Genomic DNA, 20443 nt, shown 5'->3' with positions numbered 1-20443 from the left:
TTTTAATTTTTCAGTCGCCGATGATTGCGTTAGGTACTAGAGTACCTACAACATGATAATATTGTTCAGTGTTTTGTTTTATCATCACAATAATATCTTAGCTCCAAACATATGTTTCACTTGTCTTAAAAATAATATTTTATTGTTGTACGGCCTATATTTTAAGCGGAAACATAACGAATGAGCGCGTGTTCGAAAATTTCATTATTTTATTTGGAGATAGTAGGTCTAGAAGAGGATATAAAAATAAAAATTGATCGTTAAAAACATAATTTGATAATTTGCACACAATTTTATCGTGATTTTATTGTAAAATGTAAATTATTATTATCCAATTCAAAAATTTAACTGGTTGAATTTGGTTTTAAGTCTGTGTAAATCTGTATAAAATTGATTTATTATATTTATCATCAATGATCAAACAATATATAAAAACAATTCAGAGGATGAATACAAGATAATAAAAAAAATATCTACAATAAATAACGACGTATATTCTTGTTTTACTTTTATAATTTCTGGAAAAATAATATCATAATACAATAATAAATTCAAATTATCGAAATATTATTTTTATTTAAATTTACAATAATAAATTATTATAATAATATAAACGTCGAAGAACGAGATTGCAATTATAGATATTTATGAATATGCTTTAATTGTATTTAGATTATTCGTCAAGTTTTCTACACGAACACGTGCAGTCTTCGGTGACCGGATATGGTACTTTTATCCACAAACATCTAAATTTGTCGTCCTTTTTTTTATTTTTCCTTGGACCGGTGGCTCTCCTACCTCTTGTCGCGTGCTCTTTCACCAATTCCATCATTTTTCTTTCCCGATTTTTTCTTTTATTTTTTCTATTTTTTAACCTAAAATTTACATACAATAATTTTTAATAAAATAATGATAAACTTAATAGGTACAGCTGTTGGACCATTAATCAAATAACATATTTAGGTATACGTAGGTTAAAATAACACACTGTCTTCGACATTCTTAATTACATAACTTGTGAATAAACAGATTGCTTCTATACATAATTACAACTAAGAAACATTAAAAATCTTCTTAAATTATAAAAACATTGTATTTATAATTTAATGTTATAATTTTATGCTGTAGTATATTATTGTTTCTGTGAATTAATGAAAACATATTTAAAAAATTTTTGGTGAGCTATTACGTTACAACTAATTTTCTTTGTCAAACGTTTTTGTGTTATATCAATACTTTACACAATATTTACTTTTATGTACTTATATCCATTTACCATATGATTTTGAAAAAATTGTAATTTATACTAGAACGATCTTGTAGTTTTTAAATAGTCTTATGATGACTTGTAGCTATATTTTTTAATTTATAGTACAAAACATAAAAGTACAATATTGGTTTTAGGAATAAAAACAAAAAAGTTTTAGATTCTGAACGAAGTAATGAATGTATTGGTTTTAAAGTAATGTGTGTGTACTTTTATGGTGTGTATATGTGTGTGTGTGTGTGTACAGCATAACGTGTCAAAATGATGCTTCAATTTCAAACTTCGGGAGTGAATTTTTACAAAAAATCAGTTTTGACAAAATCGATTTTTTTATATGGTTGTAAATTGTAACTCGAAAACTTACCACTGTAAATATTTTAAATTTGTACCAAATATTTATATTAGTGTAATCTATACACAGTTAAATATTATGACTTTTTTCGAGCTATTATTGACAGCTGAAATTTTCAATTTTTTTAAGTATTTTTTTTTTTTTTTGAAATGATTAAAAAATTATGAGAGCCAAAAAAATTTGAAAATCTAATACAAGTTTTCTCATAAGTTATTCTTATTCTAATTAAAAAAAAAAATTATAATCGTTTAAAGTTCAAATTATTACAAAATATGTTATTAAAATCGCGAACAATTTGCAAGTAATTTTGTAGTTGAAAATTCATAAAAATGTTTGTATTTATATCAAAGGTTAAAAAAATTCAACACTAAATGTTCCATAAACTTTTCTTCAAATAGCTATATAGAAAACTCGAAGCTTCATTATAGGAAAAAAATGTATGAGCTTTTGAGTTTTAAATTTTTACGAAATTACGTAACGATAACGATTAATCCTCAAACGATTTTAAATATTTGTTATAATTCAAAAAGTATAAGTTGTAGATAATTGAAAATTTCACAAATTATTCAAATTGGTATTTTCTTTACAAGATTTAATTTTCAAAGTATTTCGATTATTGTAAAGCTATATATAGGCAAATTAAATATTCGTTTTAGTTTAGTTTTTTTTTATAAATATCGATACAATTTTTTTGACAAAGTCAAAAATTCAAAATACTTAAAAAATTTAATACAAAGTCTCTCATGAGTTATTCTTATAGTGATTCAAAAAAATTTTGAATTTGTCAAAATCTTGAATACTGGCAAATTATTTTGTAGTTAAAATTTATAAAAATGTTTGTATAAATAGCTAATAGTTGAACATTTAATACAAGATTTTCTAAAAGTTAAGCTTACAATAATTTTAAAAGAACTTGAACGTTAGCCAATTAAAAAAAATTATCCTTAGTTTAAATGTTTAAAAAATCTTAAATTCACTCGTAAAATAATGATTTACTGTCAAATAATTTTAGATTTTTGTTATATTTAAAAAATTATTAGTCACAAAAACTTGAAATATACACCATTTGTTTTAATTGGCATTTTTTGTACATGATTTAATTTATCTATTTATTTATTTATTTATTTAATTTATTTAGGTCATTAAATAAAAACCACCTTTTCACCACAACATGAAAAATATAAAATATTTTACATATTATATGCTCGGCTGACAAATCATCTCCGTTCAGAATCGTTTTTCTTGTACAATAATACCTATCGTTGTATTTTAATTTAATATTCCTATATAATATAATAGTGATCCATACTGCACCTAATGTATAGCATAGCTGTGTCCACTTGACCACGCTTTTTTTTTATATTTGTAGTAGAACTTAAATCCGCTATAATGCTTTATCATTTAAAATTTAATAATGTTGGCAAATGGTGCACAAAAGTTAGTCATTTTTTACCTATTATATTGTAACCTACTCACCAACAATGCCATCTCAACAGGTTGAGTACTTTGATAGACGAAGGCATACACGACATGCCCGGTGGCCAACTGCAGCTCATCGTTTCCGAACGACCGCACCGTCCATTTTTTATCCACCTAGGCCAAAATGACTTTCCTAGGTCTGTCCATACGTATTCGACCGGACACGTACTCCGGTGCACCAACCAAGTACGCATTAACTCTTGGTATTGAGCAGGAAGTTGATCCGGAAGCTGTAAGTTGTCCGGCCCGGATGTCTCCGATGATTTGACGCCGACCGCATCTGATGCGTTTCCGTGGTATGCCTGTACATTGTAATTATATAACTTTATAGATACACTATTATATTGCAGTGACGTCGCATACCCAAGAAATGAACCGTTCAAGGAATCAAATGAGGACAATTCAATGAAAATAATTAACACATGATGAGTTGTGGTAAGTGAACACAAGATCGTTAAATTAAAAGTGAATAATAAATTTAACTCGCTATAAGTATGAAAAAACTATTAACGTCATTCGGTTTAAAATAAAACATAATATTTATATTAATCTGTTTTTTTAATTAAAACGTCATCATAATATAAAGAGTGTTTTGTGTCTATAATATATTATTTTATTATAAAACATAGCAGAAATTATTGTATTAGATTATTTATAATAAAAATCGTTAATAAATCATAGTTTTTATTAATATATGTATATATATATATTAATTATATGCCTATTATACCTATTATACCAAATATATTTTAACTTGATGCATTATTTTTAAATCAACTGAAAAAACTAAATTATTTCAATAATCGATTAAACTGTTTAAGGAGCTTATGCTATTTAGTTAATTAATGTAATAGTTAAGTTAAAAAATATATAACGTTCTAACTAACTAATTCCCACTTTTACATTGAATGTATTATAAATAGCTACTCATCTAATGGGGAACAATATTAAAAATTTAGTCAAACACTTTTCAAATTTGTTCAAAATCTAGTGAGTTTATTTTTTTTACAATTCAGTTGTAACATAATATAATACTATACTATGTATATAAATCTAAGTTTAGGTAAGTGATTTATTTAAAGTTTGAATAGAATTGTTTTTTAAGGTTACGCAGGACAATCTTGAATTCGTTTTAATAAGTATAGTATTCATAGAAATAGAAACGGATAACAGTCTATTACTATTTTCGGATAACAATTTTATCTATACATTGTCGATATCTGACTATTATTATCTTCATTACATCTACCTCTGCATAATACTATAACTGATTACAGTAAATTACAATATTTTAAACGGTTTAAACATTTAACGATTAACATATTAAGTACCTATACCTACATTGTTTAAATAATTTTAAATTTAATAATCTTATCATTTTTTCACTGTTATTTATAAAAGTTTGAATTAATATCGACGTGTTTGGGGAATTGAATCATCAACGGAAGTCATTACAGGAAACGAGTACCGTAAAATCGTCTGAAATTCCTTGATCTCAATTTTGATAATACGTTTACGATACATAGCGCTTCGTTCACACATATTTGGTCGAATCAAGATGATTGTTGTGATTATTGTTTCAACTACTGTCGAATCTAATAAAAAATAAAATAAAATACGTCTTAAAGAACCTATCCTCTTTTTTTGGACGCCCATCAGTTCTATTGATAATGACATTATAATATGCAGTGTACCTTTCGATTTAATCGATTAGATCTTTGTAGCTACATGTGCATATATAATCACTAATGAGGGTGTTCCTTTAAAATGTTCAGTGTTTTTGTGCTGTATCTGTATTCAGAGTTGAAACTCTGTTATTTTTTTAATAATTAATTCCAATTTCAAAGTTTTAGATATAAATATTTATTAACTCTCATTAAAAAAAAAGAATGGTTATTATCGTGACATTGTTAGTTATGATTTATGTAACCCATAATCTAAAAAGTAAAAAATTGTCTTTTCTTAGGATTTTACAATAAAATAAACTGGTTTTATAATGCAAGGGAAGAACTTTATTTTTTACGGATTATCTAAAAATTGTAATCGAAAATAGTTTAAATAAATGCACTATGGGTTTTATTATTGTTTGATTATACATTACAGGTAGGTATTAGTTTAAGTTATAACTATTACTTTCGAAAAATAAAATTGTTACTCTGGTTTATTTTACACTACTACATTTTAATCATGTTTTTAATTTTTTTTTTTAATTAGATCAAAACAAAAGTTATTATTTGAAAAAAGTCAAGAATTAAATTTTATACATACATAATTTATATATTAATATATATACTTAACTGACATTTTTTATTAATTGCTGTTAAAAAAATCTATTTTAATGTTTTGTTTAATTGTGATATACTGAGGATTACTTTTGTGGTGATAACATTTATGTAATATTTATACATGACTAAAAACCATATTATTAAACTAAAAAAATAGTATATCGATCTTGTCGAATTTTCTTTCGAACGTAGTAATTGATAAGCTGGTTTATATATTATATATTACACAAATGTGTTTTGTTTTTTTATGGCATACACATACAACTGGTGTCAAACTATTACAGTGAAAACCATTACGATGATCATAGTAATATAATTTATAAACAGATGGGTTTTGTGTTTTTTTTTTTTTTTAACTAAACAAATTCAACCGGAAAAATCAGACGGATCCGTTAAGATATTATCTATGGAGAGTGTATATGTATAGTGCCGCTTTATATATGTTAAGCGAAACAATAAAACCAGACATAAAATCAATATCTTTTTATCTTCGACAAGAAGCTAAAACGGATGTATTATTTTACATTTTTTACGGTACGTTGAAATATCAGAGTTGTGTTCACGTGGGCACTTCCCACGCTAGGATACGTCTATTTATTTGGTTTGTTTGTACAAAAATAAAATAAGACATCAATAATTTTCGTAATAAATAAATAATTGTATAGAAATTTAAATTTAAATTGTTAATAATTCATAAAAAATTACGAATAATTTCTTCTGTTTAATAATATATCATACGAACAATAATATTATCATAAACTCGAATTGTAAGTACATTTTACTTTCAAAAAACACGACCTAGGTGGAAGCTCGTCTTCATGAGATGATGTGGTGTAATTTGATTGTTTAAGCATTTTTAAAAATTATTTTTAAAAACTAAAAACACAAAACAGGTAAAGAATCTGTTTTTTTAATAATATTGTAAACTGTAATCAAATGTTGTTAGTCATAAATATATACTTATACGTCTTGTAAAACTGCAACACTATACACGATAACTGCTGTGTAATACCTTTTATTTTATAGCAGTAATATTTGTTCTTACTTGTACTCAATATAATATACTGCTTATAAAGGTACTCGGCTAATTAACACCTTAAGAATAGGACATTTGTATCCAGTTAGACAATTTAAAACTTGTTAACATTTTAAAACAGTTCAAATCTTATTAAAATATTTAAACCTAATAAATGTGTTTGATTTCAATACCTGAAACTTGAAAATGTTATAAAAGATTTTTCGTGAGTTGGATACGTTATCGGAATTGAGAAAAGTTTTATGTAAAATATAATATTTGGTTTCACCAAAATAGCGCGATCATAATAATATATATATGTATCTATTATTTGTAGGAGTTATGCATATATTATACAGCAGATGCCAATATTGTCAGCTATTCCTAAAAAACCTACGGGTGGCAATCGACCTAGATTTGCAATTAAAAATAAATAGTTCAGCAATATGGATAATTACCCAGAAACTGCAGAATAGTTTTTTGGGGTGGGGAGGGGAGAGGGTGAGTAGCTATATAGGGATGTAAATTCAATACGATCCGTGTGTAACGGATCTTTTGGTGAGTTTTTGGAAATTCTTTACATCGTCGGTATGCATGTCTTACAGGTGGTAGTGGTACCTACAGAATACATGTATTATTATATTATGAATACGTGTATGCAGGTATGTACAACACGCTTCTAAAATATTGTAATATAATATAATATATAATGGCTGCTGTAGGTATACACATAATATTATAGAAGACGTGTATGTATATTATGTAGGCATAATGTATAGGCAATTGTAGTAGGTGTGTGCATTTTATTCTCGACACGAGATTATGGCACGTACCTACTTCCCATAATAATACTACCTATATTATAATAATATGTATAATGTTATATGTGTATCCGACGACAAAAGATTTGATCATTTAACGGGCATGTTTGAAAACGTGAAAAAACATATACATCTATCTATACGTATATGTATATATGAGCGGTAGATTCGGTGAGTATAGTATAATATAATAATAATATACAGGGCAATTCCTCAAACACTCACCCCTTTTTTCTTAAATTATGTAGTTGTTCAAAATATCATAAAATCTTAAATCTTTATTTTATTTTATTTTTTTATTTTTAGCTCAAAATTATACTTACAAAATCTTAAGATTTTTGGGTTATTAAAGGAGTGTTCCGTGGAGATATAATTTTTTTTTAACACGAACCCCTTATTCCACTGTAAACCATTATGTGGATCACTTTTATGAAAATGTAGACGTACCCATAATAACCAATCAAAATTTATAATTTGTTAATTAATATTTTATTGATAATAATTCGAAGTTCAAATTTTACGAAATTCGTCTAGAAATTGTTTATTTTTCTAAACCAGTTATTTTATACCTAGTTATTAAAAATGAATTAAATATTAAATTTTTATAGCTATGTTTTGATAAATTTAGTAACATTTTGTCATAAATCTTACTCTAACATGAACTGTAAAGCCAATAAATCTAAAAATTTATAAATTCAATGTTAAGATTGAAATGAAATTATATACTAAAATGTAGAATAAAATGTTTAGTTATTCTATTGAATTAATTTAATATTCATTGCCCATTGGTAATTGAAACGTTTAAGTAAGTATAACATTAATAACTATATTTTATTCAATCATGATATTTTTCAAGTTTAATCATTTTTTACAAAAATTAATTCAACCTACCAGTAGTGAAAAAAATACTCCAGTAGCAATATAAATATATCATAAGACACACTTAGTGATATATAGCTGAATATACACAAATATCACCATGTCAGACGGTTTTTTCTCAGAATCGTTGTTTGGATACAATGATTTATTAATTAATATTTAACTCGTACAGCTACAACTACGTTGTCAATTATACCTATTGAACAACAGAGTGGTTTCATACTTTCGCCTTTTATTTAAATTAAATTATTTGAGGAAATCCTTCAACGTTTTAATAGATTTTTACGAAATATATTCCTGAATTATATCTATTATCATTCATTTTTGAATATTTTTTAGCCTACTAACATCCACGCCTTATTTTATTAGTTATGACAAAATTTTACTGATTACTCAATGTCTTAAATGATGATTTGATCTTTTAATCGATGTAGAAATATTTACATAGGTACCGAACTATAGTTCATACCAATACGGGAATACCATGCATTTATGGTTTATTGGTAGTATTAAGAATATAAATTACACTTAATTACACAGAAATTAAAATGTACATTAAAATATTATAAACTATATGTGTCACATAAATTTTGCTTTTCATTATAGTAATTATTGGATTTTTTCCGCTGTCAAAATAAATATTAAAATCGAATATTTGGTTCCCAAGAGTAATTAACCATACTTTTGTCCCCTGTTTAAAAATCGATTCGATTCGATAAAAATAAATTTATAATGTACCGTTACAATTGCCGTTTTGCTCATCCACATTTCGTTGTAATCGGACCCGATGAGTCGGTTGAGTTTTTCGACTTTCATATCCTTTTTGCGGGGCAAGTCGGGCTCGGCACGAAACCACACGCTGAACGTCTCGCTCTTCTTGGCGGGTGAATTGACCGCGACCGAGTGCTGCAGCTGCTCTCCAACCGCCGTCAGGACTACGAGCAGAGTAAGTCCAACGTCGAAGGAACGCTGCATAATGACTTCTTGGCGGCCTGTCTCTATATCTGCAGTCTCTCCGCCACACCGTCTATTATGAAGCAACAGTGAACATTATGAATATTATATATTATATTATAATAATATTATAATATTATAATAACAATTATTGTTATTTCGGGAATGTTATTTTTAAGACCATCGTTGTTGTATAATATAAATATATAATATTTAGTACGACAGTATGTATAATGTACATAACGTGGTATTAATCACAACGCTCATGGTCTCGCGTAGATCATATCGTCGGATTGTGTCGTCCTATTATATACTGACAATCCTGGAAGGAATGACGTCATTGGGGACACACTTGACGGAGACATTATAATAATATTTGTATGATATAATATATTATTACAAAGACAGGTCAGGGCGATAAGTAAAAAAATATTTTGAAATTGTTATGCAAATGTGGAGGGTGTCTATACTCGCGCGTGTGAGAGTGAAATAATGTGTGTCTAGAAAATGTATAGTGTTGGTTATGGAGAGACAGAATGAAAGTGTGTATGTGTGTGTGTGTGTGAGAGAGAGAGAGAGAGAATGATAAAGTATGAGAAAGACAGTGAATGAAGCAGAGGAATAATACCAAGGAATGCGGGTTAACAGCGCCGCCGTTATACGACGAAGAAAAAAAATACCGACCCTTTAAAGGACATAATAGCGTCGTGTAAAATGATAATGTGTTATTTTGTCTGTCAAAAACCGTGCGTTTGTTTTTTTCCCCGAAATATTTTTTAAACCATTCGAACGATTTTCGCAGACCACCCGACGCCACTTCCACCGAGTCGAATATTATAATATGATTTTTAAATTATATTCACATAAATACGCAGAATTGGAGGAAAAAGGGATTACAATTTCAAAACTTAATTAAAGCAATAATAGTCGTATTTACGTTTTATAGGTTAGTCAACAAATGATTTGACAAAATTCAATCAACGTCAATATTATACAGCGAGCGATATGACAGATTCAGCTCCTGAGTCTTGCAGGACCACCCCTATCTCATAATTTGTGACGTAGTTATATGACTGTTAAATAGATTAAACTTCATAAAGTGGCGTTATTTGATAGAAAAGGGGTTGGGTGACTAAGTAAAATTTTTACCCGTATAGTTTTACAAGCAATCTTGTTATTTATCATACAGTCTACCAGTTATATGCTATACCTACAATGCATGTTTAAAATGTTACCTTTTAAAATTATCATTTATGATTTATCAGATGTAGACGTAAACAACTTCTATTGTTGTATACATTTAATATATTAAATATATAATAATATATAATATTATACATTATATATATTTTTATTAGGTAATTTAAAAATAAGTTATCTATTGCTATATAATTTTTACTTTTATATACTTAGTATAGATGTTGAATGTTTAAATATTTTGATATATTTAATATTATTAATATTTTACAAAATAAGAGGATATGAACATCAGAGAAAATATATAGTAAAAGTATTAGATGAATTTTGATTATTTTTTTTAAATTCCTCTTCTCCCCTAAAATTTCACAAACACTGTTTTATTTAGGATTTAAATAAATATGCATATTAATAATAATTACAGGTACCCAAATGTATATAATGACAATGTGGTAATCTATAATTTAATTTCATGGTACGTTAGCTCAATTATAGCTGTACTACATATTTTGCCCAATAATAATCTGTGAAATAAACACTCAATAAAACTAAATAGATAAAAAAAAAATCACCTTCGATTTGTTTGGAATACGGCAACGGCATATGGATTTTTGTCTCGTGTGAGAATAAAATAACATACTGACCATTAAATGCCTAGGTACAATATAATATTATTTTTGTTTCTTAAAACGTAAATAATTTCGAGAAGATGAAAAAAACACAAATTCAATATATTGTTGATATAATATAATATATAGGTGCTTATATTATTATAATAATATGTGGTGTCTAAATACCGGTCGACTGCTACAGCAGATGGGTCAAAAGTCTGCTGCAGCTATATGCACATATAATATAACTGTACAATGGGAGAGACGTTGAGAGATTTTTTTTTAACCATACACGAACGCCTATCGTTTACCGCATCTGGCAAATACTTCGATAAATACTTGGAAATTTTATTTTATTTTTTTCCTTATGTTTCGGCGTTTTTGGTCTGTTTGTTTGGGGAGTTTTTTTCCGTGTCCACCGACTAACACGTAAACGTATAATAAAAAAATATATATTATTTAGTACACATATAATATGTATAATATATAGGTGGTACACGTCTAAATTCTTTACGCGACGACCGGCTTCGGGTCACAAAAATAATGGGTAAAAAATACCAGGACTCGTGACTCATCGCGCGTATACATATATCATATTATATATACAACGAATACCGCGGACGAGATCCGACAATATGTATATAATATTTTATAATATCGCCGCCACATAATGTGTAATAATATTATATGAAGTGCTGTGGACGCAAGTCGTCAAGTGTCGCGTATAATATTATAAAATGATTTGTATATATTCCGAACCGCCAACACTTATAGTGACGACTAGTACCTACGCATTACACCTATTATTGGTACAATCATATACAAAAAGTTTAGAAACAATATCATCATATAAGTGCTCATTAAACAGTATCATATTATTATCATACCATGACGTGATATAAATTATTACGGCGCCACATGATTTAAAATACGAGTACTTCTACCTATACCTATACGACGACGGTGAATATAAATAATACTGATAACTTCATTATTATATTAAAAGCGCGACGAGTGCGTCTCGAACGATTTTTAAGTGGATCCCACAGCTAATCATCTATCGAATGCCAGATAAAAAGTCTTGGTAAAGAGACTCCGAAAAAGAATTTGCAAGAGAAAAACTTCTAGGAAAATAATTACCATGAATAATATTAATAAGATACTATAATTTAATGCGTTGTCTCCATCTTAATAACACCTAACATAGGTAGCAAATTATACTTTCAGAATATCTATTTTATGATCTGTAATTTTAGATTCTGAATGGAGTGATGAATGTATTGAGTTTACAATGATGTATGTTTTTTTTTTTTTGTTTTTTTTTTTTGTGTCTGTGTACAGCATAACTAGTCGAAATAATGCTCCAATTTCAAACTATGGGGGTGGTTTCCGATGTAAAAGTGAATATCCTTGGTGCATTATAGAGGTAAAAAGTTAACATTTTCCAATAGTTTTCAAAAAAATCCAGAAAAACAAAAAAAAAATTACGGAAAACCGGGAATTTTTACGCAAAACCAGTTTTCGACCGAATCGATTTTTTTATATGATTGTAATTCAAAAACTAATCACTGTAAATACTTGAAACTTTCACCAAATGTTTATGTTAGTGTTATCTATATACAGTTAAATTTTCAAAAAATTTTGACTTTTTTTGAGTTATTTATAGACCACTGAAATTTTCGATTTTTATGTGAATCTTTTTTTGAAGTGTCGGTAAAAAATTTTGAATGACCAAAAAAACTTGGAAATTTAATACAAGGTTCCTTATGAGTTGTTCTTATTTTAGTTAAAAAAAAATTAAAAATCGTTAGTCACAATTTTTTTTTTATAAGCGTTTATAGTTCAAATTTTTACGAAATCTGTCGAAAACGCGAAAATTTGCAAGTAATTTTGAAGTTGAAAAATTATAAAATGTTTTATGTTTATAACTGAGGATTAAAAATACAACACTAAGTTTTCCATAAGTTTTTCTTCAAGTAGCTATAGAGAAAACTCGAAGCATCATTATAGGAAAAATTTTAAGTGCGTTTGAATTTTAAATTTTTACGAAATCGCGTAACAATAACGATTTATCCTCAAACGATTTTAAATATTTGTTATTATTCAAAAAGTATAAGTCGTAGATACTTGAAAATTTTACCAGTTATTTAGATTGGCATTTTCTTTACGTGATTTAATTTTCAAAATATTTTGAGTTTTTGTGAGCTATTTATTGACAACTGAAATTTTCAATTTTTCTGAAAAATTTTGTTTGAAGTGTTAATAAAATTTTTTTGGCCCAATCAAAATACTTATATGAAAATTTTATACAAAGTTCCTCATATATTTTTCTTTTAGTGATTAAAAAATTATAAGAATACATAGGCACAATTTTTTTTTATTAGCATTTAAAGTTCAAATTTTGACAAAAATTCGTCAAAATCATGAATATTTGTAAATTATTTTGTAGTTCAAAATTCATAAAATTGTTTGTATTTATATCTAACGTTAAATATTCTAGACTGACAAATCATCTCCGTTCAGAATCGTTTTTCGTATACAATGATACTTATCATTGCATTCAAATTTAACCTACCCTAATCTGAGGTCCACCCCACCTCCTAATGTACAGCAAAGCGGTACCCACTTGCCGACCTTTTAATATTAGAGTCATTATACTTACTATAAAACTTAAAGGTAAATATATTATTTAAGGAATCCCGGTGAAGCTTTTTATGGTGTTTTAACTTTGATGTAGTTGAAGCAAATTATGAAAGTTTAAAATCTCAAAAAAAAAAACACCGAAACTTATAACCCAACTTCTGTATTTACAATGTAATTGTCATCATAATATGTTATACTTAAGCCAATTTATTTTATAAATTAAATGCTTAGTGTAATGGATAAAAATCGTTTTATTAATGCAATGGAGGAATTTTTCCGGATTTTTTTTTAACCTATGTTATAAATAACATATTTTATTAAAATATCACAAACGGCCTTAAAGTTGTTGACTAATCGTTTCAATATTATCTACGATAATCTGTATAATACATATGATTACATCGATATTGGAGTATTAGACAAGCAGGCACATACATTTGCATATATGGTCCGCCTTTTTAAAAACTAAATTTATGTAGGCACCCGTCGCAACAAACTTTATGGTATTATATTATATTCCTTGTGACCACGCGCATTAGTGCCGATCTGACCTCATGCGTCATAAATCGTAAAAAATCGAACTCATAGCTATAGGTAAGTGTAAAAAATTATTTAGTATTTTTTGTTATTGTGAACGATTTTAACGTGCTCAGATCTCGTGGTAAAATAAAGCGTGGACACGCGCAAAAACCATAAATTCTAGAATGCCAGTTTAGTCGAAAATCCGGATATGATTTCAAACGTAAATGTTTGTATTGACAATAATATTTTCACACAAATAAAAAACACATTAATTTCCAATCATATTGCATATTCTAATTATAACTGAGGTACGTTATCCTAGTTGGCACTAACATATACCTACCGGCTACCATACTATAGAGAAGTGAACTTGATGAAATCAAAATAGTCATTAAAATTAGTAAAATGGTGATATTTTGATTTTATAAAGTGTGCTTCTCTGAATAGGGGTTATTGGTGTAACCTATCATTATATCAAGCAGCACCACTTGAAAAATAAATTAATTTTCCGAGGGGAATATTAAGTTACGGTTTTTAAATTTGTGGTTGATAATAGTTATGAATTTGATTTCTAAACAATCATATAATTTTGCATAGAAAAATTCTAACTTAAAAGTTCCAGATTAGCGACTGACTGTGGTTCAATACTAGCATTAGTTGAAAAAAAAATAACGAAATTAATACGATAACCCTCATTTATACTATGATTTGAATTCAATGTGTCATTACAGGTGAAATCCTTTAGGGACGTCACTTTAATATATTTCATGTTTTTTGTCCGAATACAGCATTTTTTTTAACCGATTTCTGCTACCTTAGCTGTTACAGTTGCCGTAGAAACCAAACAATACTAATGATAGAATTAATGTTGTAACTCGTAATTCAGTGGAATAGTACATACTATGTTGCCCTTAGCAACCGATAAATAAATAAATACGTAAATAACAAAATAACGTTACCATAACGTCCAAAAACCAAACTAGCACACTAGGTAGGATTTCATTTTTTGTAATTGGATATTTTGTAAAGTTGCCCTGAACAACCGGTGGTTTATATAATAATTACGTTGCCATAGCAACCTTGTTAATACATATTTTGTTTTTATCATAATTTTAAAAACATAAATGATTTAATGTTTTTCCGCGCAGTGTAGGAAATATCAAGCAACACACTACATTTTTATAGTATTTATTTGTTCTTTTTTTTACTTAATAATATAACCATATCATTCCGGTAGATATTGATTGTATTATAATTTTTTATCTTACCTGGCTTTGATTGTAACAAATAAATATCTGTAAATACTCTTTTTTGAACTCAATCAACTGCACAGATTGTTAACACATTTATTCGAGTCGTTTTGATCAAATACAAAATACAGATTTAAAATTATACACAATATTATAATGATTAATTAATATTTTATTTTATGTAACCAATATAGGTTAAATTTAAACAAACGATCAAGTATTCGTATTTCGAGAATCAAGAAGTCCCTGTGCGAACACCTCTTTAAAAATAAAATTTTGAAAAATTCACTTCGAGTATAGAATTCCCTACTTATTGTACCAAATTTCAAAACCATATAAGTGCACGCACAAACACACACACACACACACACACGCACGCACATAACAAACATTGCCTTTAAACACAGCGAACAAGGCGCTACCGGATCAGAATAATAGTTTATTTTATACTATCATCTATAATAGCCATTATACACATGATATATATTATATATTATAATTATTATTCGTGCTGTGGTGTTTAATTCATACTATTGTAAATACATACAAAAAACGACGACCGTCCGTCATGTGGCGCTAACGTTCGGCGTCAAAAAGTGAGTTTTACATTATCATCTATAGCCAATATACGAATACCGAAAATAATAATATCCACCTACCTGCAGCAAATGATGCGTTGGAAGTACAATGCTAGTCTTGTTCCGAGCAGGTTAACGTAAAACTGTTCGACAGACAGTTCGACGTCCCCCGAACATCCTAATTCCCCACCTCGTCAAATAAAATATAGTTTCAGACCCTTAACCACCGACGACCCTATTGGCAGAGTAAGACTGTGCCTACCTACCTACCTAACTATATTACACATACTGTACGACACGTGTTTGATGCGAGTGTGAAGGCGAAAAAGAAACGCGTGAGTTTACCTTCCCCGAACAATGATTACAGTACAGCCATAACGTCTTTTTCCAGTGCGTTTTATTTATTGTATTATAATATTTTTATTTCACACAATGAATCGTCTGTAGAATGAAATTTTCTGCTCTACAAAACATCGTAGAGAACTAAAACCAAAATTATGTTCTTCTTTTTAACAAATTTCTGTATAATACAATATTTTTTTTTTTTGGTTGTCTGTTAAGGCTTAGTAATATTGAAATTTCACTGTATATTATATTCTTTGTAGAAAAGTATACTATACTACATCAATAGGTTATTTTTTACTGCCAACTCGATCGATCTCTGATAAAGTTGAAAACTTAATCATTTGGTTTTTTTTTATATACAGTATACACTAATAACTAGTGCGTGCGTAGGCATGTAATACGCACATAATATTATATACTTTACATTTTCGTTATGCAGTTTTATTTATTCTTAGCGACTACGCATTTCCCTTCAATTATTCCGTCATAGCTGTTAATATTATCGTACTCGTAATTACGAGTTTTAATATATTTATTGTAAAATAAATGTATAATATAAAAACATTTATTCTCGGTGGTAACTTAATATGCTTATCCCTAATGCCGTCTTAAATTGATATAAAAACCGTATACGCCTACTCGATCATTAAACTTTGCTAAATAACATTATTATCTATTTATACAACTTTCTAAAATATTGAATAAAGGTATAGGTATGCGCGTTAAAATAAGCCATAAATATTTTAATGCGATTTAATCACTGGTCATAAAATTGTGTTCGGCAATTATTATTCGAAAATACATTATACGCGCAAAACCTACCTATATTTATCCTCTATACGTGTCATGGCGGTATATTGTTCAACAAGTGTAATGTATCATCCGCGAGGAAGTATAATATTATATTATAATATACGATAATGCATAAGCCATACTCACCCCTTTTATCACTTTTATATTAATAATACTATTATTAAATTTCGATTATTGAAATTTGTAATACACTTAAAAATAATTTTTTTCTCTTATTTAATAATTAAAAACTTATAAGTTATAAGCTTATCACGGCACAGCATTTTTTTTTTCGAATGGGATCCACTCTTTTATTTCCCGTAAAACAAATGGTTAACCGAATGTTTTTATTTTAAATGTCTGAGTATTTCAATCAAAATTTAACGACGTAATTACTGAACTCTGTATGTACCAAGTTATAATAATGGTTTTGTATTAAATACAAAATAGATGTTATACACTAGTACAAGTAGTTAGCCGCTAGTATTTTAATGTATATTAAATTCTGAAAATTCACAAACTATAAAATGTATGTTGTACATAGATCAATAAAAATATTTTTTATGTTTAAAATCATCATTATCTCCATATCTTTTAACCTTATTACTTATTAGTATAGGCTTATAATTTTTAGCTAACAAAGTTAAACAACTCAAAAATCACGCGTTCAAATTTAGAATTAGATATACATCAAAATTCTTTTGCAGTTCTTAAGTATACTTAAAAATTCCAAAACACATTACTTATTTTAAATAAAATATGTATTCATATGAAAAAAAAAAACAAATCTTGCGGTGAGAATACTTGATGAATCACGTTTAGGTACCTACATTATAATTTTACGCTGTCGTTAATGTGTGGAGAAGACATATTTGAACGAGCAAAAAAAAAAAATAAATAAATAATAATCGAAGTCGATCATTGGAAGGTTGTGTGTTTATATTAGAAAAAAAAATAACTAAAAAAATCAAACAAACAGATTTAGTATATTATTATTATTAAATATTATTATATATGTTTTTGTGAGTTGAATACCGAAGATTAATGATTTGTTAAAAATGTGAGTAATTTTTTTTTATCCCACCACCCGTCATAGTTATCGGTTATACGATTTATGTTATTTATTAAACATTTCGTTTTGACACGACGACAATATTTTTATATGTCGTGCAGTGAAAAAAAACATATACAGCCATACAGGTATTGTATTTGCAGCACACATTTTTATGATGCACTATATACGATATACAATTTTTTTTAATACCATAATATTTTGTGTGTACACTGTTCACTGTACATACTCTTTTGTAGTGCGTACTGCGTGTGATCACCATTCACCACAAAGCAGAAAATAACTTAATTATTAAAGTACCTATAAGTATAAATTATGATTCACAACAACAATTCTCACAGTCAATGAAATAGTCTAAATTTTATTCCAAAGATAATAATTTTATGGATGTTGGATTGTACTTTAATTAAAAAAAAAAAATGTTTTCACAAATTGTAACGTCTTAACATCTGTTTCTGTATACCTATTACCACAAATTTTCGTTTTTTTTTTTTTTTAAAGAATTTCCCTAACAACGTTTAAATTTAATTAAATAACCAGAGTTCATCGCAAATTCACTAATGTCTTCTTCTTTTGTATAAAAATCTGATAATACTTTATAAGGTGAGAAACGATCGTTGAATTTATTTGATTTAATTTTCCGAATGTCCCTGTACTCAGAACTATTATAGTTATAAATTTGTATAATTTCTTAATCATTTTTAAGAATTTGTTGAAAAGATTTTATTTTGTATTATGTGTTTTGGAGATTTAAAATAACAATAGTTTTTGTAGAATAATATACACAAATTTTAACACTAGACGTTAACTAAAAACAGTATTAGGTATAAGAGTTATATCAACTCTGAATAGGTGTTGAATATAATTCAATATTAAATTGCCCAAATCGTTTATTTTAAATGATTTTATTTTGTTTGGATATAATCTGTAGTACTGAGTTCATTTTAAGATCAACTGATATTTTATTAATCACTATCTATTATTAGTTTTACTATAACAACAAATATAATTAATTAACTATTGCTAAATTTGAAATTTGAAATCTGAAATCAACATCAAGTTTCTGCCAACTCGAAATCAACACACAACTGTATGTACCTAATAATGTAATATAATTGACACACTAACTTAGAATGAACAACAGATTTATAGATGTGTACAAATTGCCTGCATTTATGCCCCTTAATCAATAATCGGTATTGACAGCTACGCAGCCTTAAATAATAATAGTTAAATATATTTATTATATAGTTTAATACTGTAAGCTATGAGATAATATTAACAGACGGACTTATATCGATTCATTACGTATATGAAAATAGATGATTTCTGGACTGGTCATTAACAATCATTTTCTGGGTTCGACACAGTGGCATATTTTCAAAAATTTTCTGGGGGGTCCACAGCTTATACATTATTAAATAATTTATATAATAACTATGATAACTATTATATACCTCTTACTTTTATCGCACATTATATTTAGCTGTAACTTGGAAACTGTCGTCAGAATACACAGAATACCAATTTCTAAATGTATTACAGTAATACATAGTAATACTATTACTTAATTATACTGCAGGAATATGCATCGTTTTTTATCCTCTGGGGGGGGTTCAGTACCCCTGGACCCCTCGTAAATACACCACTGGTTCGACGTATATATATATAATATTGTGTAGTGTGTACCTATTTATTGTATGACATTATATTATGTTATATTGTTATATTATGTTATGTTGTATATTATATTATATTATATTATGGCATTTTTTGACAAAATTAATTTCTTAACGATTTTAGTGCATTTTCTTAATTTTCACAATTCGTAAAATTCTATAAAATGATCGAACATAATAATTGCGATTAACAAGAGACTTTCGGTAAACTGCCGATTTTACAAATGATAAATTATATAGCACAATAAGTTATCGTCGATAACAATTTCATCATATAGCTAGACATCGATAAGTATTATTGAATTATTAGTAACCAATTAGTACATCCAGAACTAAACAAGTAACAAATATTATAGTAACAATATCATAAAGACAGTTATTTTTGCATTTTTTTAAGGGCATTTGTTGAGATTTTTCAGGGCATTAAAATCCCAGCTTACGTTAGACGTAACATTATTAATATTGTGCAGTGCGGGAACAGTTTTTCCATTCGGATTTACGACCCCGTCACATCCACGCACACACACACACACACTTTAAGTATAGGTAACCTACACATACGCATTCCTGAGCGTTTCTCCCTTCACTTATAAATATATAATATATATAGTATATAAGTATAATATATACTATATAGTATGTATAGTTATGTACCTATATACTACCAACTATGTATGTCGTATGTATATATATAATGTATAA

The 20443-nt window shown here is 27.5% G+C and overlaps 1 protein-coding gene across 1 annotated transcript; it reads right to left on the bottom strand.

The window, feature by feature from the left end:
• Nucleotides 1–474: 474 nt before the first annotated feature.
• On the bottom strand, nucleotides 475–16079 carry LOC114123233 (noggin-2-like). The gene is made up of 4 exons (XM_027986135.2): nucleotides 15935–16079; nucleotides 8837–9125; nucleotides 3096–3400; nucleotides 475–875 (listed from the first exon to the last, which is right to left on the bottom strand). The coding sequence occupies exons 2-4, from the start codon at nucleotides 9071–9073 to the stop codon at nucleotides 674–676; spliced, it is 744 nt and encodes a 247-aa protein (XP_027841936.1). The 5' UTR covers nucleotides 9074–9125; nucleotides 15935–16079; the 3' UTR covers nucleotides 475–673.
• Nucleotides 16080–20443: the final 4364 nt, after the last annotated feature.

Source organism: Aphis gossypii, chromosome 1, assembly GCF_020184175.1.
Source record: "Aphis gossypii isolate Hap1 chromosome 1, ASM2018417v2, whole genome shotgun sequence".
NCBI classification, from domain to species: domain Eukaryota; kingdom Metazoa; phylum Arthropoda; class Insecta; order Hemiptera; family Aphididae; genus Aphis; species Aphis gossypii.
The sequence above is the reverse complement of the archived record's forward strand: the minus strand, read 5'-3'. Positions and strand labels throughout refer to the sequence as shown.

What these genes read in the sequence shown, in the direction of transcription:
- LOC114123233 (XM_027986135.2), bottom strand. Translation starts at nt 9,073, where the DNA reads ATGCAGCGTTCCTTCGACGTTGGACTTACTCTGCTCGTAGTCCTGACG. An exon ending in GCAAAACGGCAATTGTAACG is followed by an intron (nt 3,401 to 8,836) that starts GTACATTATAAA and finishes TACAATGTACAG; the next exon opens with GCATACCACGGAAACGCATC. An exon ending in CTGTTGAGATGGCATTGTTG is followed by an intron (nt 876 to 3,095) that starts GTGAGTAGGTTA and finishes TGTAAATTTTAG; the next exon opens with GTTAAAAAATAGAAAAAATA.